We start from the raw sequence: 25,135 nt of genomic DNA on the forward strand, positions 1-25,135 counted from the left end.
CTTGCTGTGGTGTGAAAGTGATACACAGTAAGTAGAAACTGTAGTTTGAATTTTGAATTTTGATCTTTCCCCAAGCTAGTGACCTGTGGTAAGATACTCTCGGGATACTGGGCCATGGCCATGAGCCACAGCTCCCAGTCAGGTATGAGGTCACGAAACAGCTGATACTCTGCAGTGTACTGTGTCGCCAACGTTTTTGGATATTGTATTCTGAGTAGGTATAAAATAGGCTGGGCGAAGTTATGATGTTTGGTAGGTCAGGTGTATTAAATGCATTTTTGACCTAATAATATTTTCTGGATGTAACCCCATCCATTGTCGAGCAGCATCTCTATGTAAATGGAGTAAAATATTTCATTTTTTAGAGTCTTTGAATACTAACAAGTCTCTGTAAACAAGGTACAAGTTATGTTCTGAATTACAAAAGACACCATGAAAAGAAATGAAAGGGTACAACTGACACTGAAAATTTTGTGATACTTTAGATCGTCTAACACTGATTTACTGAAAAAGAAATTGGATCTCAGTAATCTTAAGAGAGATTACATCAATAAACAACTTACAGGTGAAGAAATATAAATGACCAATGAATTAAGGGAGGGATGCTCATTAAAGTAAGCCCAAATCATATAGCGATGCCATTGGATAGTGACAGAAATCAGTAAGGGGTCATACGCAGTGAGAGCATGGGGGCAGTGTAATTGTCATTTGCTCTTTGTGGGTGTATAATGACAGGAAATCTTTGGATCACAGTATCTCTCACAGCAAAAACGAGCGTGTGCTCTGATCCACTGTGTCAGAGCAATTCCACATAAAATTGTTTTCTCACTGATTCTCTGGAGACCTCTGACTACTTAGGCTTTTTTATGAGTACAAGTTTAGACTTAGAGAATCAGAGTTTTTGTGGTGGTTTAGGAATATTTGATTAGTAATGTCGCCTCATTTCTCTCATATTTCAAACTTAAAGAATCATGGATTTGTCAATAAGAATACCTTTAGAAGTATGTAAATATTAGTGCATGCGAATTGGATGTCGTATTGGGAAATTATCCCAAAAGTAGAGTAAATTAGTATGCTAAATACAGAATGGTATAAAGGGAATGAATGCTGTGTATGTAGAAACAAAATTATATTGGTAAATGGAAAACCACGCCAGAGAACAGGATGCATAAGCATGATTATGTAATTAGGTAAAACGTATATTTTTGTACGCATATACAGTACTCCCCCCTTAACCGCAATTTCACTTTCTGTGGTTTCAGTTACCTGCAGTCAGTTGTGGTGGGAAAATATTAAGTGATAAATACCAGAAATAAACAATGTTTAAGTTTTAAATTGCCAGCTATTCTGCGTAGCGTGATGAAATATCGTGCAGTGCTGCTCTGTCCTGCCCGGGAGCTGAATCATCCCTTTGTCCAAGGTCTCCAGGCTGTAGATCCTCCCTGCCCTTTAGTCGCTAAGTGTCAGGTTGGTTTTCAGATCGACTGTCTTGGTATCTCAGTCCTAGTGTCCACATAACTAATTTTACGTAATAATGGCCCCAGAGCCCAAGAGCAGTGATGCTGGCAGTTCGGATATGCCAAAGAGAAGCTGGAAAGTGGTTTTTTTTTTAGGTCAAAGGTAACATTTCTTGACTTAATAGGGAAAGAAAAAAATCATATACTGAAGTTGATAAGATGTACAGTAAGAGGGAATTTCTACCCATGAAATTGTGAAGAAAGAAAAACAAATTTGTGCTAGTTGTGCTATTGCACCTCAGACTGCAAAAGTTACGGCCACAGTGCATGATAAGTGCTCAGTTAAGATGGAAAATCATTCATTTTGTGGGTGGAAGACATGAACAGAAACCGTGTTCCAAGTGACGGCTGCGTTTTGTCCCAGAAAGCCCTGAGCCTATAGGAAGAGTTCAGTGAGGGGTCCCCATTCACATATCTTTTATGACAGTATATTGTTATAATTGTTCTATTTTATTAGTCACTGTCCATCTCTTCTGTGCCTAATTTATAAAATAAGCTTTTTCATAGGTTTGTATGTATGTATAAGAAGAAACATAATATATTGGGTTTGGCACTACCTGCAGTTTCAGGCGTCCACTAGGGAGTCGTGGAATTTGTGACTCAAGGATAAAAGGGGGACTAACGTAAATTCTCGGGGAGGCTATATGAATTTAATTATGGTTGTTTCTAGAGAGATAGACTTTGTTTTATGACTTAGCTTTGATTTTGTTTTTGATGAATGGGTTATACTGATACCAATTCACAGAAAATCACGAACTGTGGTTGTTATGTTTTCACGGAAATGTATTTTGACACTAAGTTAGGTAAGTTAATTTCAGATAGTTGAAACCTAGTTTGGCTAAAGAATATCTTAAATTGGCCTTAAGGGAGGCTTAGTGACTTGAATTGAAGCTATATCCACTGTGTAGCATGTTTTCTCAAAGTATAAACAGCATTTTGTCATGATAGTGTATTGCTTTTTTAAAGTTATATATTCATAATATTAATACTTTTTTTTAAAAGAACCCTCAACAACTAGTACTGCTTCAAATTGTCCACATGTATTAACGAGGCCTTCTCTTCATCGGAGCCATCTGAATTTCTCCCTGTTGGAATCTCCTGCATTACACTGTCAGCCCTCCACATCCTCTGCATTCCCAATTGGCAGTTCTGGATTTTCCCTTGTAAAGGAAATGAAAGATTCTACCTCTCAGCATGATGATGACAACATCTCAACTACCAGTGGTTTTTCCTCAAGAGCTTCTGATAAAGGTATTCTTGGCATTTGGTTGTAAATAATTTTGGTAATAAAATTAAATTTCATGGGATAACTTATTTCTGTACTTAGCTGTAATTTTCATTTTCTATTTTGAAAAATCTAGGGTCTTGTAATTAGTGCTAATACTATGCATTACATATTTTTGTTTCAGATATAGCTGTTTCAAAGAACACTTCAGTGCCACATCTGTGGTCCCCAGAGGCTGAACGTTCTCATTCATTTTCACAGCACACTGCCACCAGCTCCAAAAAACCAGCATTTAACGTATCAGCCTTTGGAACACTTTCCTCTGTGAGTACTAATTCGAGTTGATTCAGTCACATCAATTTTGAGTATTTATTTCTTATAATTTACCATTGTGTTTTTGTGCAGTCAATTGGGAATTCTTCGATCCTTAAAACAAGTCAGCTTGGAGATTCTCCTTTTTATCCTGGAAAAACAATGTATGGTGGGGCAGCTGCAGCTGTCAGACAGCCTAAAGTACGAAACACACCATATCAGGTTGGTTTGAATGGAACTGATAAAGTGTTTTTTGCTTTTTTTTTTTTTTAAATCTGATGAGTATCTATTGGCAGTCAGATAGGATTTTTGTTCAGTTATGTGGTATGATGATAAAAGTTGGTAATATAGGTCGGTGCAAAAGTAATTGCAGTTTTTGCAATTATTTTTAACCTTTTAAACCACAATTACTTTTTCACCAACCTAATACTAATATTGTTTTCATTTATAGACTATATGTATATCATTTTAGACCTAAGTGAACATGTTATACATTAGATTTGTGTGTGTTTATGTTTAAGAAGTGTGATGATTAATTCCTTTAAAAAATGGAAGTATATATTACATGTAGTAAAATTTATTCTTGATTAGAGTGTATTTTCACAAAACACATATAATTGTTTAACCACTTTTGCAGTCAAAATAATTAAACTTTTTCATCATCCGCAAATTTTGCCTTCTGTATCTCAGTCTGTAGTCAGCCTCTCTTTCTACATCTACCCTGTGGCAACCACTGGTGTGTTGTATTTCCCTGTATTTTCAGTTTTTCCAGAATGTCATATAAATTTAATAATAGTCTGTAGTCTTTTGAATCTGGATTATTCTACTTAGTATACTGTATTTGAGATCAATCTATATTTTTGCATATATGAACAGTTAGTTCCTTCTTATAGCTGAGCCATAATCAGTTTGTTTATCCATTTCCCAGTGAGAAGAACACTTGGGTTGTTTCTAATTTTTGGCAATTGTGAATAAAGCTGCTATTGACATTTTTTTTTCTTTTAAGATTTTATTGGGGCGGGGGAACAGGACTCTATTGGGGAACAGTGTGTATTTCCAGGACTTTTTTCCAAGTCAAGTTGTTGTCCTTTCAATCTTAGTTGTGGGGGGTGCCGTTCAGCTTCAGGTTGTTGTCCTTTCAGTCTTAGTTGTGGAGCGCGCAGCTCAGCTCCAGGTCCAGTTGCCGTTGCTAGGTGCAGGGGGCACAGCCCACCCTCCTTTGCGGGAGCCAAACCGGCAACCTTGTGGTTGAGAGGACGCGCTCCAACCAACTGAGCCATCCGGGAGCTTAGTGGCAGCTCAGCTCAAGGTGCCGTGTTCAATCTTAGTTGCAGGGGGCACTGCCCACCATCCCTTGCGAGACTCGAGGAATTGAACTGGCAACCTTGTGGTTGAGAGCCCGTGCTCCAACCAACTGAGCCACCGGGCCGGCCCTGCTATTGACATCTGGTGTGAACATTGATGTTCATTTATTTGGGTAAATACCTAGAAGTTAGACTGCAGGGTCATATGATAAGTATACATTAACCTTTATAATGAACTGCCAAACTGTTTTCCAAACTGGCTGGTGCCTCTTTGTATTCTCAATGGTAATGTCATTGTTCTGGTCAGCACTGGGTGGTTGTCAGTTTTTTGTTTTCTGTTTGTTATTTTAGCCATTCTCATAGGTATTGAGTAGCCATTCCAACTTGCTCTTCTTTTTATATGCATTTCCCTAATGACAATGAAAGTATTTTCGTGAGCTTATTTGTCATCATAGATGTTCATTGGTGAAATATCTGTTCAGATATTTTGCTCATTTTTTAATAGGGTTGTTCTTTTATTGAGTTTTGAGAGTTCTATACTCAGGGTATAAGTCCTTTACTAGATAAGTATAAAATATTTTGCAAATATTTTACCCCTTTCTCTGGCTTATGTTAACAGTGTCTTTTGAAGGTAATTACTCTTTGATAAGATTCATTATATTGTTTTTTTTTTCCTTTTATGATTGATGCTTTTAATGTAGTATCAAAGACATTTTAGCCTGGCCCAAGGTCACAGAGATTTTCTCCTGTTTTCTTGTAGAAACTTTATCATTTTTGGTTTTAATTTAGGCCTGTGCTTCTTTTGAGATAATTTTTGTAAGTGGCATGAGGTGTGGATCCAGATTTATTTTTTTAACATATGAATGTTCAATTTTTCTAGTACCATTTGTCGAGAAGACTATACTTTCTCCATTGAATTGCCTTTGCACCTTTAAAACATCGGTCGACCATATTGTGGCTCTATTTCTGGACTTCCCATTCTTTTCTATTGATCTGTGAATTGATCCTTTCACCAACTCTGAACTGTCTTGATTACTATAGCTTTACAGTAAAGTCTTGAAATCAGGTCCTGTGAGTCCTTAAACTTTGTTCTTGTTCAGGCTTCTTTTGGCTTTCCCAGTTCCTTTGCTTTTTCATAATCTTATAATCACCCTGTCAGTTTTCTGCAAAGTTTACAGGGATTTTGATGGGTTGTATTGAATCTGAAGACCAATTTGGGAAGAATATACATCTTAACGAAATTGAGTCTTCTAATTCATAAAGTCAATATGTTTCTCCATTTATTTAGGTCTTTTAAAATTTTTATCAGTGTTTTGTAACAGTCATCACACAGGCCTTGCACATATTTTGTTAGTTTTATACCTATATGTAGCCTATTCAATAAATTGAATTCATAGTTAAAATACCTTTTAGGAAAGAAAACTTCAGGCCCAGATAACTTCCCTGGAGATTCTACCAAACATTTAGGACAGAAATAATACCAATTCTCCACAAACTTTACCATACACTTCTCAGCACATTCAGGAACCAACATTACCCTGGTAACTAAAACCAAAAACATTATAAGAAAGGTACTGACCAGTTTTTCTCATGACTTATAGAAACAAACATTCTCCACAAATATTTGCAAATTGATTACAGCATACATTAAAAGGATATTACATCATAATTACACAGGGTACATCGTGGGAATGTAAGGTTGGTTCAGCATTTGAAAATTAACGTTATTTACCATGCAACTAAAACAAGGAATAAAAACTACATGAATGTCTCCATAAATGAATAAAACACATTTGACAAAATCCAACATCAGTTCGTGATTAAAAACTTTCAACAGACCTAGGAACAGATGGGAACCTTCTGAACCTGATAAATTGTGTCTACAGAAAATCTTCAGCTAGTATCATACTAGTGGTGAAAAACTGACTACTTATTCCTAAGATTAAGAAGAGAACAAGAATGTCTGCTCTCAACTGCTGCTGTTAAATGTACTGCAGGTCCTAGCTAATGCCAGAAAAAAGAAATACAGGGTGTACATATTGGGAAGGAAGAAATGAAATTATTCCTAGTCATAGACAACATGCTATCTACATAGAAAATCTGAAGAAACTACAAGAAAACTTATAAACGAGTTTAGCAAGGTCATATATAAAATGAATTACATTTACATATATATTAGCAGAGAAAAATTGGAAATTGATTTGCTAGCTTTTTAAATAATACCAACTTAAGGTAAATTGTAGCATTCTATGTTGTGTCCTAAGAGTTTATTGAAGCTCATAAAAATTCTGTTTTGTGTATATGTTGTTAATGGTGCTTATTTTGTTCCAGAGTTTGGCATTTTAAAGCTGGAGGAATATTAATGCTGTTAAACATGTAGACTTTTGTGAAGGTCATCGTGTGAAGATGACAATCTATGACAGATGTAGAAATTGCATAGAAAAATGTATATTTGAAGATCTGTCCTGTCCTTAGAGTAGTTTCTTGTTTTCCTGAATAGAGGATACTTTCATAAATAGTTAACAGTAATTTGAGTCTTATTTCTGAGTGTTCATGAAGGGCAGTATTTTATTTCAAAAAGTGTTAACAGATCTTGGAGTCACACATGTAGCTTTTTCTAAAGCTTACACTGGATTGTAATACTATTATACTTTTATTTTTTTACAGTTAAAATAGTTGAGCATGTTAGTACAAGATAAGATGATGCAATCCTATGTTTCATAGACTAGTCCCAAGTCAGAGTCTATTCCTGCTACTTCCTCCTCTGTTTCATATATCGAATCCTAGACTTTCTAATACTGAGTCCTGAGACAGCATAAGAATCATTCTCAACACAAGTTTGCAGATGTTTATTGTTGACATTTGGGATGAATCTATTTGCTTTTCCTTCTTTCCTAGAGAGTGAGAGTTGGAAGGTACGTGAAAGATACTCTGATTCATTTCCATTTTATGGATTAGTGAAGTAAGGCCCTGATAGGCCCGTGGTCAGTAGAATCTAGTGACAGGAAAGACTGTCATATTGGCCTAGAGGATTTTTTTTTGTTTTTGGCTGTCAAAATCTTAGGAAACTTTATTATCCAGCCCACAAGCTTTGTGGGAACAAAAAAATGCAGCATTTTAAGCCCCATACCGAGAAGTATATTTGACAAAGTTTTATATTAATCAAAAAGCTCCCCTTCATCCCAATCTCCCACCACTGATGCTTGTTTAAATGGGATAGCATTCTATAAAGATGTCCCATTACCATAACAACCTGTATCAGTTGATGGAAGTCAGGAGCCTTTATCAGAAAACACATAAGGGGCCGGCCCGTGGCTCAAGTGGTTGGGGCGCTGTGCTCCTAACGCCAAGGTCGCCGGTTCGATTCCCACATGGGCCAGTGACTGCTGCACCCTCTACAGCTAAGATTGTGAACAACAGCTCTTCCTGGAGCTGGGCTGCTGTGAGCAGCTGGAGGTTGGTGAGAGCTGCTGTGGGCTACCATGTGCTGCCGTGAGTGGCGTGCTGCCGTGAGTGGCTGGCAGCCAGCGTGAGCAGCCGACAGCCAAAAAAAAAAAGAAAAGAAAACACATAAGAAGTTGGTTAACAGTGAGATCTTTGCATCCCCTGTTTGCTTAATGGTTTCTCCTACTACATTTTTCCTTTTGTAGTTTCTTGGCATCTTTATGGTAAGATACCCACCTCTTGACTCCTTGTGCCCCCACACAAACTGCCGATCTGGTAGGATAAAGGAGAATACAAAAAGGGAAGGCAGGTTATCACTAGATGGCTTTTTGATAGTTTTAAAACTGAAGGGCTGTAATAGAATATTAACCTATAAACAAAGTGTCAGAAACACTAGCTAAGACAAATTTGTCTTTATAACTGGGGCCCTATCCTATATTTCAATTGAATATCTTTTTGAAGTCTCCCTTCCACAATCAGTGTCTCTCTATTGTAGCTTCCAAAAATCTATCTTTGAAATAAATTACATTATTATAATGCTTCTCAAGGCTGTCAGAGTATAGCAGTTCCACAGATTATTACATTGTCAAGAATGTAGATGTGATTGATGCATTCAGAAATAATCACTGAAATTTTTCTATATAAAAAAAGGAAAAAGATACTCATACCAAAGTTAATGGGTTTAAACAGCCAACAGAGCTGACCTTACAAAGGAAATTAAAGATTTGGTTTCAGAAGGTAGTTTTATTGGTAAAGATATATGAAAATGGTCATCATCGAAAGTGTAGGTAATAAAGCTCTGAGGTTGGCCTTGTATTTCTATAGTCCCTAAGGGGAAGAAAATTGCCTAATAACAGGATGTTAGTTTAGGGATTGTGTCGAATGAAGAAAATGAATGGATGGTCGACCACAAAATTTTCTTCTGACATCATCAGCATGCAGAAAATGGTGATGCCTGCTGTGGCGGCAGCTGCCTGTGTGCCGTCCTCATTCACTGCCACAAAAGATCTGTGGATGATTTTTGATATGAAAAGATCTCTAGCTCCTGACATGCCAGACAGATCATCTTTGCTCTTAAAGAGATCCCAGGTGGGCTAGGTGAGAGTTAAGGTTGTAGCTCTCTTACAGCTTGAACCTGAGCAAGCAGACATTGACTTCAGTGAGATCCAGATTCTCAGGTTTGGTGCACTCACCACGGTTTTTCCAAAGTCAGTTGTTCTTCCATCTTTAGACCTGTGTACTCGTCCTCAATGTCATTTGGCTGCACAGTAATCATACTGAGCTCCTTGCCTTGGTAAGGTAGTTCTAGCACACAGCACTTCAGGTCCTGGATGTAGCCATATGGAAATTTCTTTTTCTGTACATCATTTTCACTATTTTTGTGTCTTTCCTATTCAGTCTGAATGGTGCATTGCTTGTGACCTTTTTCATGAATTTCTGTTGCCAATTTCCTTAGAAATAGAATTCACTAGCACAAGTTTAGTCACGTTATCAACCATACCTGCAGCCAACAGTTGTGGAATTTTCCTTTCTGTCTGCCTTTTGACCCACTTATTTATCACCTTTTTTGCATCTTCAGAGGTGTGTTGAAAATCCACACTGGCCATTTCAGCACCATATTTTTTCTGAGTTGAAGTTAAGAACTGAGGGAGGAAATTATAGGTCTTCTCTCTGTATAACCTATTAGCAAGTTTGAGAATATAGACAGCTTCCACCCTTGTTGACATCAGTATTAAGACTGAAGTCTTGAATGAATCTCCTCAATGGTATCAGAATAAAGAATCTGGACACCTGTGCTGCAGTAGCGTCTCTGGTCCCCAAAAAGATCATGGGTAGTGCTGATGAAATGCCAATAAGAGAGACGATGTTGCCAGTAGAATTGTTTTTATCCAAGGTGTAGAAGAGGTCCAGAGCAAACCTCGTGTTTGCTGTGCTCAGCTGCTCCATGTCCAATGCCTCAGCTCAGCTGACTGGGTGGGGCGCGGGACCTGGGAAGAAGGTTTTCCTGGAGAATTTTAACGTTGCTTCGTGTTTGCTAAAAACACTGGCCTAAACAGAAATTGTTAATGGTCACAAAATTCTTAGTAAAACTGATGTAGAATATTGCAGGTACTCTGAAAATATAATGAATGTTTGGTATCATATAGAGAAACATTATTTAAAGTAGTTATGGTTCAGTTTTTCAGATGTTATCAGCTATTTATAGAAACTGGGTTGTAATTTGATTATGATACTATATCTTTTGTATATTGAGCATTACCAAAGTACTTTGACTCATGGTAGTCACTTGGTTATTGAAAGGTTGTAATGCATTCTGGAGAAAAGGAAGTGTTTCTATTGGAGTTTGTAAACATTGTTTCTGTATTAAAGGGTGCTTGTCTATTCTTGACAAGGTTGCATCCTTAACTCAAATTTTAGAAAATTAAAATGCCATTTATTAAGAAAGCCTGTGTGTTTAAATTTTTTCTTCTATTAAAATTGGAGAAACATGAAATATGTTTAAATTTTTAATTTACATTTCAGTAGAGTCTACAGTCTCTTTGTTTAGTTATCTTGGAATTTACTGTAATTCAATACCATTCAATACCCGAAATAACTAATATTTTAATACCTCTCTCCTTAATTTAGTGTTCTTTGGTTTAAATATCAGGGATAAGCAGATGAAGGTAATGCTAGAATGTTCTACCAGTTATCTCATTTTTCCCATTTAATATACTCGTAGCTGACAGATCTGTAGAGTGGTGCATGCTGTCTTACCACGTTTTTCTGATTGTAAAAGTGATATCTCAGCTAGACAGATGGATTTTCAGTAAAGGCATAAAGAAAAAAGGTTGACTATATGATTAATGACACCACCCCGAGAGAAGTTGCTGTTAACACATTGATCCTATTTCACTTCAGACATCCGTTCTGTGTTGTAAATATTTTGATAGTCTAAAATATGTGCCGTAGAGTTCACATTTCCAACAGATAATACAAAGTTTACTTTCTAGGCACCAGTCAGAAGACAGATGAAAGCTAAGCAACTCAATGCACAGTCCTATGGTGTGACTAGTTCAACAGCTCGGCGAATATTACAGTCTTTAGAGAAGATGTCAAGTCCTCTAGCGGTAAATTTTTAAAATCACAATTAAATGCAACAGTTCTAAAATTTGAGTTTAGTGGAAAATCTTAATTTTGTTATCATTTCAATATTTACAGGATGCAAAAAGAATTCCATCTGTTTCTTCTCCACTGAATTCTGTAAGTTGATTTTTAAACTTTTTAAATCAGATTTATTTTTATATATTGGTGATGAAAGTTTTATTTCTCAACTCTTGCCATCTATTCTAATAGTATTTTGTTTTATCAGCCTGTTGATAGGACTGGAATAGTTACCACCACAGACTTTTGGGCCAAAAGGGAAAAGGTATGACTTTTTCAGCATTTATTTATGTAAAGTATCAGAAATTTTGCATTATTTATTATTAAGTCAATAAATACACAAATTGAATTTACTTGATAGTCATTAGGGAACATGTATGAAAAATAAGATTTTTTTCCTTGACTTTGTTCCTCTTGTGAGCGCCTAACTTAGCATATTGCTGTATATGTAGTAGATGCTCATTCAGTATTTTGGGGGTATTTGGCACTCCCATCTTCAGCATCTCAGCAGTCTTTATGAGTAACTGTCACCTTTGGATAAAGAGCGAGTGAGCAGAGCTTGAAATGTTTTGTAACTAGATGTTCAGTGCTCGCTGAATGTATTATAGTTATCTTCCATCAGTCAGCTCAAAATACTGTTCCAACATAACAGCTAATAAAAAGTAGAATATACATTATAATCTTAATAATACTTTTTGTTATTGTATTTTATTTCATTAAAATTATCTTTGTGGGAAAAAATAAAATGCTCTATAGCTAGGGTTAAAAAGGTATATTTTTTGTCTGTTATATTTGGGGCTAGTAAAGTGTCCTTCAGGGGAAACAGATTCCCAGATCCCTACTTGTGGAAGCATTTATTACAACACCTAGTTAGTTCACTAAGGAGTAATTGAATAAAATTATTATAAATCTCTGAATTAATTTGGGGACCATATTCAACAAACTGATGAATTATAATTATTTTTACTGAAATTCTGAGCAGAAAAATTTGAGTTTTTTCCTTGAGATAATTCTCAATTTTTAGAATTATCTGGATGTTTGTAATCAGGCAATAGGGAATTAATTCATTATTAGGTGCTGTGATGGGATGAATATAACCCTATTAGCTGCTTTTCTCAGACTCCTATTTTATATCAGATTGCTCAAAAAGAAGTAAATTTAAAAAATCGTGCCATAATAGATGTTCTTCTAAATAAAAATTTTATTGTTTGTATGTAGTACCAATAAAATTTTATTAATGGGTGTTAGGAAGTTTTAGAGCCAAAACACAACATTGTAGTTCATGGTTCACAGATATAATCAGAAGAGTCTGCAAAACAGACTGTGTCACTGAGTTGTAGGATCACACTGGTGGTGAGGATTTAGGGAAAGGCCAGTTACCCTCAGAGTCTTTGCCCTGAAACCAGTGATGTTCACAGCTGCTGCTGAGGGAAAGGCCCATAGTCCTAGTATTACAGTCTGTGGACAGAGGAGAAGCACTTGGCTTCAGACTCAAACCTACAGGATTTTATTGTGATTCCGTGTAGCAAGAGACCGTTGACAAAACACTTGTGAACCTAGATAATAAAGCCAATTCATGCTAAGCTTTGGAATTCTCACTGCTTTACTAATAAGATTTTAGTTGTAAGACTTTTGGTTTGGTTTTTAATCACAGCAGAGGAACATTAAATTGGAGAGAGATTTGCTCACATTTTTAGCCATTAAAATATTTTCCTACCTAGTGTAAAGCTTTCTGTTTGCAGCTGCAGAAAATTTAGATAGTAATTTGGGGGGAAATGTTTGAAAATCAATTTTAGATTCTATATTTAGTTTCTATAGTTGAAATTCATCCTAGAAAAGATTAGAATTATGGAATCGTTTTAAATATTATTCCCATTTTATGTATGTGCACAAGCATGTCACAAATTATTACGTATGGAATAAAATAGCCTAATAAAACCATTCTGGAATTTTATGTATGTGTATGTATATATATATATATAAAAAAATACACACACACCCCTTGGTTCTTTTACTATCAGTTTTCCTCTTAGTATTTCTTTGCATCCCCTGAGTGTTTCTATAGGAAGCACTCAGTCTCTAGGTCACATTCGCTATTGTCAAATAATTTTTAGCTGAGCACCACTTATATATGTGAACATAAAAGTTCATTTTTGATTTCTCTTTACCTATAAGGTGGATTCTCATTATCCTCCTGTTCAGAGACTAATGATCCCAAAGCCAGTCTCCATAGCAGCAAATCGAATTATTTATTTTAAACCATCTCTGACCCCATCGGGTGAATTAAAGAAGACTAATCAAAGAATAGATAAAAAACTCAGTGTGAGTATGTATTTATTTTCACTTGTCTTCAAGTATTGATGAAAATGAACAAGAATAATGTAAAATACAAGCACTGTACCATTGCAGTCTACCAAGTAGACAATGCGTACAGTTTGTGAATTAGTGATGATTACGAATGGGTATGGCTTTAAAATGGCTGGCACCTTAACCAAATCCCAAATTAGCATTTGCTAGTAAGCACTAGTATGTACTCATGGTTTAGACTAAATAATTTCCCCAGATTGGCTTTCTCTGCGTATTATGTGTATGTTGTTGGACTATCCTCAAGTAAATTTCCCAATATCACATCTTTCATCTCTGAGTGCTTTGGCATGCATTTTCTAAGTGATTTCTACTGTATTATCACATGTAAGAAACTAGTGCCAGTTCCTTTCTAATATTATCTAATATCTCGTGCACGTTCAGAAGGTGGTTATAGCTGCATTTTTTAACCAAATCCAAGCAAATTTTGCACATTACTTTCGGTTTTGCCTTTCTAGACCTGAAACCTTACCCCTCAGCACACTGTTTGTATTTTTAAATAATTGGTTTGTTGGAATACGATTCAGATTCCCAAACATTTACTTACTTGAAGTATATGGTTCTGTGGTTTTAGTGTATTCAGAGTTGTTCAGCCATCACCACAATCAGTTTTAGAACATTTCCATCTCCATTTTCCCGACCCCCCAGAAGCCCATACCCATTTGTCTTGATCCCTCACTCGTATCTCTCCAGCCCTAGGCAACCACTGACCTGTCTCTGTAGATTATTTTGGACATTTCATATAAATGGATTCATAAAATTTCGGGTTAATTGTGACAGGCTCATTTCACTTAGCATAATAGTTTCAAGGTTCATCCATGTCATAGCAAGTATGTGAACTTCATTCCTTTTTATGCTTGAATAATGTCATTTTTTGCATATACCAAATTTTGTTTCTCTAGTCATGATTTGAGGAATATTTAGGTTATTTTCACTTTTTCAGTGTAATGTATGAACTTTGTGTACAAGTTGTGTTTTTGTTTATTGTGGACATATTCTTTCATTTCCCTTAAGTTCTATATCTAGGAGTGGAATTACTAGACACATTTGTTTTTGAAGAGACCAGTTATCCTATAAAATGTTCCATATTCTGGGTTTGTTGGTTTTCTTGTGACATTAACTATAGTATATTTTTTGGTTTTACATAGCATTTTACTATTTTTGCCTTTACTTCCATGTAGTGAATCTGATTTGATCTTCATAAGAACCACATTTCTTGAAATTTTTCAAAGTAAAGTTGAAAGAATAATACAATGCTTACCCATTTACTCTTTTATCTGGATTCAACTGTCGTAATTACCATTTTGTCACATTTGCTTTATCAAAGTTTAAAGAGTATTTTGAAAATAATTTTGGATTTCGACTTTTAAGAAAAATTTTAAGAACTCTACCTTTTCCTGCATTTGCTTTATGTTTTTCTGTGTTTTTTTTACAAACAAGGTAATTTTTTATATAACTATAGAACAATTATCAAATCAGAAACTTTACATAGTAAATAAACTTTGTAAATATTCATTGTAAATAAACTTTACATTGTAAACCTGTAAGTAAATCTTCAGGTTTTATTTAGATGTTGCCAGTTAGCCAAAAGGCAAAGAATCCAAGATGATGTTTTAGTCTACAACAGTCCCTTAAAGATTTTGTGGGGGTTTGTTTTTTATTTTGATATTTCACAACATACATACTACTGAAGAGTACAAGTTACGGTGTAGCTAGTCCTGCGATTTGGGGATGGCTGATGTTCCTCCTGATTAGATTCCAGTTGTGTACTTTTGGTAGTAATACCCCAGAATGGATGCTGAGCTCTTCTCAGTGTATCATGTAGGAGGCACATGCTGTCAGTTCATCCAATTTGCGGCAGTGTGATCATAACCGAAGGTGGTGTCAGTGGGATTTGTCCACTGTGAAGTGACTATTTTACCTTTTATTATTAGTAACTTTCTTGTGGGGAGATAACTTTGAGCACATAAATGTCCTTTTCACCCACTCGTGTTAGCATTATTGATGATTTTTGCCTGAGTCTATTATGTCAATTCCCACAGTGTCATTTTCTAATTCTACTGTTCCTTCTACATTTATTAGTTGGCTCTCTTCTGTAGGAATAATTTCCTTTTCTGTATTTATGCATTTATTTTTAAAGTCAGTTTGAATTCTTACATTCAAGAGGTTTTATTCCTTCATTCATAACTTTGATACGCTCACATTGTTCTGTATTTGGCCTTCAAACTGACTCTCATGTCCTTTTGATATTTCCCCATTAATTTTGAACATGCAGTTGCTTTTTGATATTTTAAAGTAATCCAGGCTCTTGTGAATTTCTGGCCCTACCTTGTACAGCCATTTCTACAAGAAATTCTGATTCCTTCAAGTGGAGGAATTTTTAAGTTTCAGAGAATCATTTCAAAAGGAATATCCTTCTAAATTTGCTTTCTTGTTTAATGGGCCCTAGCAAGAGATAAATAAATGTATTTTTGTGGTAGGTAAGTAGGTATTGTGTTTGTATACTACCATTTTGTTCAAAGCACAGTTTAGCTCATGGATATTTTATGTTTATGTGAATTATTCTTAGTCTTGTTTACTGTTCAGAAGGTAGCATATAAGTTACAAGTTTCAGGATTCGTTAACTTTAAACCATGAAATTCCTGATTCCAAATATTAAAACTCACAGATAGAAGGGTGTTATTAAAATTAAAACAAATAAGGTAAGCGTATAAATATGGTATGTTCATATTTTTTCTAGACCGGAAATGAAAGAAATATGACAACGGGACAAAAGAGAGAACAAGAAAGGTAATGTCATCTTTATAACTGAACTTTGTATTTAATTTGTAAGGCCTGTATTTGATTCACGTAAGTGTTTTTGAAGGTTAGGAAGGTTGAAAAATAAAAACACTACACAAAAAATAATCTGTTAGCCTTTTTTTCGTGGTTATCCTTTTTTCGCAACAAAGCATTTTCAAATTAGGGTATGTATATTGTTTTAGACCATGCTATTACACATTTAATAGGCTATAGTATAGTGTAAATATAACTTTTATACAGACTGAGAAACCAAAAAATTAGCGTGATTCACTGTATTGCAACATTTTGTTTATTGCTGTGGTCTAAAACTGAACCTGGAATATCTTTGAAGTATGCCCATTATGGTTAGGGCTGTAGCCTTGCTTAATTCTTCTTTCATTATCTTAAAATTACTGCCATCTAGGTTTTATGTATTTAAGGTTCCATTTCGGGAATTGCTCCAATAAAGCTTATTTTCCACATAGTCTATCCGTACAGCATCTCTAGTTATGTATGATTCTGAAAGACACTCCTGTCATAACTGCCACCCATGTTTGCCATGTTATTTGTGTTTCCATTTGTCTAGTAGAGTTTCCCTCTGACTGGGTGAGTTGCGAGACCCTGTGGCTTACTGATTCCACGGATAATTGAGCTATTTTCAAAGAGCCATCTATCTGCCACATTAATTTATGTTTCATCAAATTCTGAACCAATCCTGTATAAATTACGTGAGACCCAATCCATGGCTAACCCTGTGACACTCTGAATATAGTCCCTGGAGGGTACAAGAAACACCAGGAGGCACACAATGAGGTTATAGGTAGAGAGAAAACTTGTCAACTTTTTTTTAAAAGATTTTATTGGGGAAGGGGAACAGGACTTTATTGGGGAACAGTGTGTACTTCCCGGCCTTTTTTCCAAGTCAAGTTGTTGTCCTTTCAGTCTTAGTTGTGGAGGACGCAGCTCAGCTCCAGGTCCAGTTGCCCTTGCTAGTTGCAGGGGGCACAGCCACCATCCCTTTTGCGGGAGTCGAACCAGCAACCTTGTGGTTAAGAGTACACACTCCAACCAACTGAGCCATCCAGGCAGCTCAGCTCAAGGGGGCGGGGCAGCTCAGCTCAAGGGGGCGGAGCCCACCATCCCTTGCCTGACTCCAGGAATTGAACCGGCAACCCACTGGTTTGAGAGCCCACTGGCCCATGTGGGAATCGAACTGGCAGCCTTCAGAGTTAGGAGCATGGAGCTCTAGCCACCTGAGCCACCGGGCCGGCCCCCACTTGTCAACTTTTAAAATCACATTCAGCTATATATTTGTTTTCTTAATTGTTAGCAGTTCTCTAATTTTTCAGTTATCAGTTAGTTAACAAATTATGTACCAGAGTAATATATCATCTGTTTTAATTTTCTTTCTTTCCTTTCTTTTTTTTCTTTATTCTTTTCTTTTCTTTTCCTTTCTTTTTTTTTTTTTTTTTTTGCCTAGTGGTGTTTCTTATCCAAATGTCACTATGTCTGCAGCCAATGGTTTATCTTCTGGAGTAGGTAGTGGAGGTGGCAAGATGAGACGGGAGAGATCGCGCTTTGTGGCAACTAAACCCCCAGAGGAGGAGGTAGGTTATATAGTTAATACCCTTGATGTTTATTAAAGGTCTTGGTGCGCTGTGGTGGGGAGGGGAGGTGTGGAGGGGTGGGTTTTGGGGTGACCCAGCACAAGACTAACCTGCCACTGAAACAGTCCCTTCAAATGGTGTGTTTGTGAGTGTGTTTTAAACTATCAGGCTTTTAAATTTTAAATCACGTTCACTGTGACAACACAGAAAACCTAACCTAGCACCTATAATTTCATGAGTATCATTCAAAAAGCCATAATTCTTCCAAAAAGAATTGCAACTGAAACTATTTGACCCTCAGAATATTATTACATAATTAGGTTTCGCAATTTCTGAAATGTTTATAAATAGATTAATACTGTATGCATTCATCTCACTTGCCTTTTTCTTTATATTATGAAATTTATCAGTGTCGTGAAAGGTAACTTGAAGTTATTGAATTTTAGTGTTACATATTTATCCGGTAAGAAGATTTCCACAATTCGTTCTGCAGGGTACATTTGGGTCCATTCCTAATACGTGGTGAGGGGAACGTCTCCCTGGGCAAAAATGCCGTCTGTTCTGTAGGCTCTTTATCTAGGAATGGGGTTGGATTATAGGGAATCATACACACCTTCAGATGTGTGATGTGTTGCCTCATTGCTCTTCAAGGTAGTTTTACAGCTTACCACTTCCACATGACCCTGCGTAGGTCTGCTGTTTCTTTATCCTTACCAGTACTGATTTTGTTTATTTTTAAATTTTTGGCCAATGTGATGTCAGTGAAGTGGCATGCCATTGGAGTTTTATTTTGCATTTTGTTGTTTACTAGGAAACGGGACATCTTTTTGTGAGTTTCTTAGCCATGTCGGTTTTCTTTTTATGTGTTTTTTTCTCATGAGGTAAGAGTCATTTGTACATTTTGAACATAAAAGTTTGGAAAAGATACAGACTAACTGAAGATTGTTTAATTTAATTGTTCTTTCTATAGGTAGCTGTGTTTGTTTTCTCCCTACTTTGAGGTGAACTCAGGTTTCATTTCAGTCTTTCTATAAATGAATCTCTGCCTAGCTGATCATTTCAGTTTTGATTCATAGTTCTTTCATTTGTTATTTCTTTCTAATTAATATTTCATTTGTGACTGCCTCATTGACCAGTGAGTTTTTTAGAAGTATATTTTTCACCCTTAAATAGGAGACCTTGTAGCAGTTTCTGTTGAAGGTAAAATCATGTTTTGATTGAAATTGTATGTATTAGCACTAATTTTCTTCATGTCTGTTGGTGTTTTGCTTTGTTGTATTACTTTTAGTTGGAGGTTTTTGTTTTTTATTTTTTTCTTTATCTCCTGTTTTCATATTTAGCACCTTTGTCATTGGAACTCTGATTCACTGGAATCATGACTGGTTTGGCAGTTTGGACTTTCTACCATACGGATCTCTTGTGAAATTTATGTTGGAGGCCTCGGCTCAGTTACTGTTCTTAAGGATCTTTTTTTCCCTTAGTTTCTACTTGTCGGTGGGCTGGAGTGTTGCAAAGGGAGGGAATGAATGTATCAATGTATTATAACATCTTGACAGAAGATGTCTGAATGGTATTGGTTATAAGTTGTATAAAATTTTGTAGTTATTAAATCACTTTTCTTTTGTCATTAAAGCTCTGTGTAGACATAGTTACATTTAAGAAACAAGTTATTTGTCTTGCCTTTTTTACATATGGAAATTAATATCGAGTTATGTAGCATGAGCTTGCTGTTTAGACAAGTTTATACATTTCTCAGTAAATTAGTGGCCGTAAATTTTTAAAGTTTGTCTCTGTATGAGAAAAACATAAGCTTGGTTTGGTGTTTGCCTGATGACACATTTGTGAATTTTGTTTATTTCCCTACAGTGTCAGTTTTTAAAGATGTAATTTCTAAGGTCTTTCACTGAATCACACTCAGGTTGACACCTGTAGCTCAATTTTAGCCCTTTCGCAGATTTGTGTTTCATGTGATTTTGCTGTATTGAGACATTTTGGGTGTGATTTTGGTTAAGTATACAATTCTTTGTTTGTTTATACACGCTCTTATTAACTGGTATAGAGTTAGGAGTTTTATGAAAATTAGCTCCCCAGACCTTGATTCACCTCCTCCCTTGTCTGGGCTCCCCTCTGTCCATTATGGCCAACTGCCAATTGCGCTTCCCAGGATGCCTCAGCTACTTCTGTACCTAGCTGTGTTCCACCCTGGAGTTACACTTTCCACATTTCTGAGGAAAGAGGTACTAAATGGGTGGCTACCCTAATGTTTCTGCCTACCCTGTGTTGTTTTGTCTGGATAGAATAGGTTTGGATAGTACTTCCTTACTTAGTTTGTACCCAGTGCTATTTTTTGTGCGTATTTGTTTCAGATGTCAAATATGTTTATGTCACTGGTTTCTTAATTCATTTATAGTTAGTGGTAATGTTTGATAAGAGATCGAAGACTAATTTTTGTGGGTATTTTAATGGTCTTTAGGGAAAGGTCAAATAGACGATATTTTTAACGGAATGTAAGCAAATTATGCTACTTTCAGATCTTATTTATACTTAATAGGTATTGACTTTTGACTCACTACGCGTATCAGATGAATAAAATTCTATATTGAAGATAACCCTTTGAAATAGGAGGTAGTAAACGTGTATTTTAGTTATCACGTTATTTTAGATTCCAGAATTTATAAGGATTGAGTGGTAGTCACTAAATGTTGGCATTGTGCCTCTGCTGTGATACCAGTCTGGTTTTCATAATGAAAAAGTTCATTGATTCAGAGAAAATAAGTAGTATATAATAAGACTGAATTTGGGGAATTTAATTGCTTTATATTACCATATCAGGTACAGTTTACCTATTTGTATTTCAACTTCTTACTCTTTTTTTTCCCCTAGATTTTATTGAGGAACAGTGTATACTTCCAGGACTTTTTTCCAAGTCAAGTTGTTGTCCTTTCAATCTTAGTTGTGGAGGGTGCCATTCAGCTTCAAGTTGTCCTTTCAGTCTTAGTTGTGGAGGGCGCAGCTCAGCTCCAGGTCCAGTTGCCGTTGCTAGTTGCAGGGGGCACAGCCCACCATCCGTTGCGGGAGTTGAACTGGCAACCTTGTGGTTGAGAGGACGCGCTCCAACCAACTGAGCCATCCGGGAGGTCAGCTCAAGGTGCATTGTTCAATCTTAGTTGCAGGGGGCGCTGCCCACCATCCCTTGCGGGAGTGGAGGAATCGAACTTGCAACCTTGTGGTTGAGAGGATGTGCTCCAACCAACTGAGCCATCCGGGAGGCAGCTCAGCTCAAGGTGCCATGTTCAATCTTAGTTGCCAGGGCGTGGAGCCCACCATCCCTTGCAGGACTCGAGGAATTGAACCAGCAACCTTGTGGTTGAGAGCCCACTGGCCAATGTGGGAATCAAACCAGCAGCCTTCGGAGTTAGCTCGGAGCTCCAACCGCCTAAGCCACCGGGCCGGCCCAATTTCTTACTCTTTTAAAGTGGAGATAAGAATAATGTATTTACCTTGTGTCTGTAGGACACCTGCTATTTAATAGCTATCTGATATTGTGCCATATATCTCCATGCCTCAGTTTCCTTATCCACAGCAATAGTGTTTACCTCATGTGAAATAACCCAAGTAAAGGTATAAAGTTAATATATAGTAAGTCCCATATTTGATAGTGGTTGTTTCCGTTGAGGTATCTGTAAGCATCCAGTTACAATTCTTGACTTTCTTTTTCCCAGATTTGTGGGACCCACTTCTGATCAACCAATTAAAATTATGGAGACTCGGAATCAAATTTAGAGTTGGTTCAAGGTCAATATATAAAGAAGCAGTATGTCCGAGATTATTTAGTTGATGTGTCCAGGTGTTATAAGGGTCTAAAGGGAAGAAAATAAGGCTACAGGTTGGAGATGGGAAGAAACATCCCCACAGAAATACCTAAATGTGTCTTTTGTTTTTCTGCCCCAGCTCCCAGATTTGATTATAAGTTTCACACAGAAGAAATGTTGAAAGAATTGTGCAATGGACACACATATTCCAAGCACTAAGATTGTAATATTTTATTTGCTTTATCAAATAAATATCCATCTTATTATGTTCTGGATGCATTGCACATTTAATTTAAGACATGAATATACTTTATCCCCAAATTCTTAGGCATACATTGCACACACTACAGTTATATATGCATTGTTTTTTAGTTAAGCAAGAATTTACATGCAGTGAAATGTACAACTCTTAGGTGTACCATTGAATGAATTGGACAGGTGTTTACACCTGTGTAACTCAAAGCTTACCGAGGTGTGGAACATTCTCAGTCCTGCAGAAAATTCACTCATGCTCCTTCCCAGTCAATACTCATTGCCTCCTGCCCCAGGGCAGTCAGTATTCTCATTTTTCTCACCATCTGTTGGTTTTGCTTGTTGTAAATGTTCATATCAGTACAGTAACTCAGTGTGTAGTGTTTCTGCCTGGTTCTTATGAAAAGCTTCTGTGAACATTCTTGTATCTGTTTGTGGACATATGTTTATTTCTCTTGGGTAAATACCTACAAGTGAAGGTGCGAGTAATAATTTAAAGTCCCCCCAACAGTGTGTGAACCTTTCTGTCACTCTGTGTCCTTACCAGTAGTTGGTTGTCCTCTTCTAAATTGTAGCCATTCTGCTTTGTGTATGCTGCTGTGTCATTGCAATTTTACTGTGCGATTCCCTCATGACTAGTAATGTGTTCTTGTTTATGTGCTTCTTGGCCACGTGCGTGTCTTCCTTTGTGAGGTCTGTCTTCAGAATGTTTGCCCTTTAAAAATTTGGGTTATCTTTTTATTATAGAACTATAGGAGCTGTTTATAAATTCTGGACACAAGTACTTTGTCTGATACAGGCCTTACAGATATTTTTTTCCTAGTCTGGCCTGCCTTTCATTTTCTTACCATTAACTTTTGATCAGCAGATGTTCTAAATTTTGTGCAGTCTGAATTTTAGATATATTTTTCCCATTACTTATACTGTTCTTTGTATCCTAAGACTCTTTGCCTCTTACCAAGTTGCAAAGAAATTATCCTGTTACCTTGTAGAAGATTACAATAGTGCTTATGTTTTTCCTTTTTGATTTCTCATGTGACACGTGGATTATTTAGCACTGTTTAATCATGACTTTAATGCTTTAAAATGCATCCAGACTTGTTTTATAGCTCAGTGTATGGTTTGCTTTATGAATTTTGAAGAAGGTATATTCTGTAGTTGTTGGGTGTTGTAGTGTCCTATAAAAGTCAGTTAATATGACTGATAGTATTTTTTTGATCAGAAAGATCAACACAAGAAATGTTCTTGCTGAATCTGTTTTTTGGAGGATTGGTGTCTGGTTAGTCTTAAAAGTGTTGAGATATGAATTAAAATTGTCAATTTTCGTTTGGTATAAATTTCTTTTCCCCTTATATTATCAACTTTCAATTCACGTATTTTGAGTCCCTGCACCTAACATCTACTGTGGCTCCTTAGAGATGTGCCCATTAGTATTACTAAATGTATTTTTTTAATCTTTTGAAATAATAATTTTTCTTGAAATCTGCTTTATGTGGTATTTATATAGCCAAGCATTCATCTTCTTAGGCTTACTAATTGCAGGTTCTATCTTTTCCATCCATTTACTTTCAACCTGTGTCTTTATATTTAAAGTAAGTCTCTTTTATACAGCATATAGTTGAGTCTTCCCTTTTTATATATTTCTGCCTTTTATTTGGAATGTTTATAATTAATGTAATTATTGATATAGTTGGATAAAGGCCTTGAGATTAGGATGTATGTCCTTAACTTTCATACTTTTTTTATGTTAATAATGTGCCACTTGTATAAATTTAAGAATTTTGCAACTTTCTAGTTTGATTTACCACCCTTCTTCCTTTGCAGTTAATACTGTACTTGTGATTTGTATTACATTTAGATAGACTATAAACCCACAGCATATACTTTTTGCTTTATACAGTTACATTTTTAAAAAAAAAATAAGGAGAATAAAATGTTTTAAAGTTTTTCTCTCATGTTGACTTTTTCCAGAAATCTGAGTTTCTGTTTGGTATCATTTCCTTTCACCCCAGAGACCTCATACAGCAGGTTTTATGGAAACAGATTCTCTTCGATTTCTTTTATTGGAAAGTGTCTTTATTTTTCCTTTCATGGGAGGAGGTTGACTTTACTGAGATGTGGTTTATGTATCATAAACTGCGTCCATTTGAAGTTATTCCAATTGTTTTAGTGGCAGTGAACTTATCTGAACTCAAACCCTGTCTCCTCTGTGGTGGGCAGCAGCCGAGATGCTTTAATCTGAGTTGGCTGTTGGGTGTCCGTCCATCTTCCACTCATGTAGTTACAGGTCTGCCAGGTATTCGGGCAGCTGCCATGCAGATCGGAGGCTCCCCTTCTGTGGTTCTTCAGTCATGCATCTCCCGTTATTTTCTAGCTGTTGTGGTCACTTAGTCTGTCCTCAGATTCCTCAACCAGCACATGTGCAGTTTTCTCTCTGAATTTTAAGTGTTCAGTGGCTCCAACGCATAAACAGAACAGGAAACTCACTCAGTGCTTCTCTCTTCTTCCAGGTGTCGTTTCCCTTCCAGTTTTTGCTTGTTATTATTTATTCTTTAATGTTTTCAGATGGTTGTTTTTAATATTTTGACCAGAATTTATAATTGTTATATCAGAGCATTGGTCAGATACGAGCTGTCCCACTATTAGCAGAAGTGGAACTCTTTTTGTTCTTAATCTGGGTCATTTGATACTTGGGGGTGGCCTTTACTATATTGGGTTGAAAAGCAAGGCAGTTCTCCAAACTCATGAGAACTGACATGTATTTATTGCTTGCTTTATGCCGAGACCGCATATAATTTTGTATTTCATGTTAATTCCGTCCATAACTGTGGTGATATTATTTTTTCCCACATTTTCACCAGTTAGGAAATTGGTGAAGAGTCACTGTCATATGGCTGGCTGGTGGCACAGATGGGATTCAGATTTTTAGTTTTTTTGATTCAAGAGCTCACGTTATAATCAACACTGCTTGGTGCTGCCCTCTCATGTTCTAAATTTACCTCTAAGTATATAAATTCTACCTGAAAATGTTTATAAAGATCAAAGAATGACAGAAAAGCTGAACTATATCATTATAAAACATACTGTGTTCTAGGAAGTGCAAGTACCAGTATTACCGAGAATCAGTCTACCCATCTCCAGTTCTTCACTGCCTTCCTTCAATTTCAGTTCATCTGTGATGACTTCTTCACCATCACCAATTAGTCCTGCACAGTCATTAACAAGCAAGGTACCAAACCATTATACGGTAGAGGTGATTTTTGTTCTTATTGTTTATTTTTAAAAATCTAATATTCAGTTTAAAGCAGTGATAAATTTTCGCTAATGGAAACCAATAACTTAGGGTAAGAGGAGAAAAATGGAAATGATGTTT

General features: G+C 36.3%; 1 protein-coding gene and 1 pseudogene across 4 annotated transcripts in view; one reads left to right on the forward strand and one right to left on the reverse strand.

Annotated features, from left to right (window-relative positions):
- Positions 1–25,135, forward strand: part of LOC109453333 (nuclear pore complex protein Nup153-like) — a 75,431-nt gene that overhangs the window by 15,476 nt on the left and 34,820 nt on the right. The window contains exons 3-12 of one of the 4 annotated variants that reach the window (XM_088791368.1): positions 2,520–2,768; positions 2,927–3,066; positions 3,148–3,276; positions 10,796–10,912; positions 11,004–11,045; positions 11,155–11,211; positions 13,122–13,268; positions 16,051–16,100; positions 17,572–17,698; positions 24,857–24,991. In XM_088791368.1, coding sequence (XP_088647494.1) covers positions 2,520–2,768; positions 2,927–3,066; positions 3,148–3,276; positions 10,796–10,912; positions 11,004–11,045; positions 11,155–11,211; positions 13,122–13,268; positions 16,051–16,100; positions 17,572–17,698; positions 24,857–24,991 — 1,193 coding nt within the window. Of the gene's footprint in view, positions 1–2,519; positions 2,769–2,926; positions 3,067–3,147; positions 3,277–10,795; positions 10,913–11,003; positions 11,046–11,154; positions 11,212–13,121; positions 13,269–16,050; positions 16,101–17,571; positions 17,699–24,856; positions 25,016–25,135 lie in introns of all 4 variants that reach the window. The other 3 variants (XM_088791367.1, XM_088791370.1, XM_088791369.1) reach the window with 3 other exon arrangements.
- LOC141572488 (leukocyte elastase inhibitor pseudogene) lies at positions 8,576–10,166 on the reverse strand (annotated as a pseudogene).

Source organism: Rhinolophus sinicus, chromosome 14 (genome assembly GCF_057876585.1).
Source record: "Rhinolophus sinicus isolate RSI-liver-muscle chromosome 14, RSI-T2T, whole genome shotgun sequence".
Classification (NCBI taxonomy): Eukaryota; Metazoa; Chordata; class Mammalia; order Chiroptera; family Rhinolophidae; genus Rhinolophus; species Rhinolophus sinicus.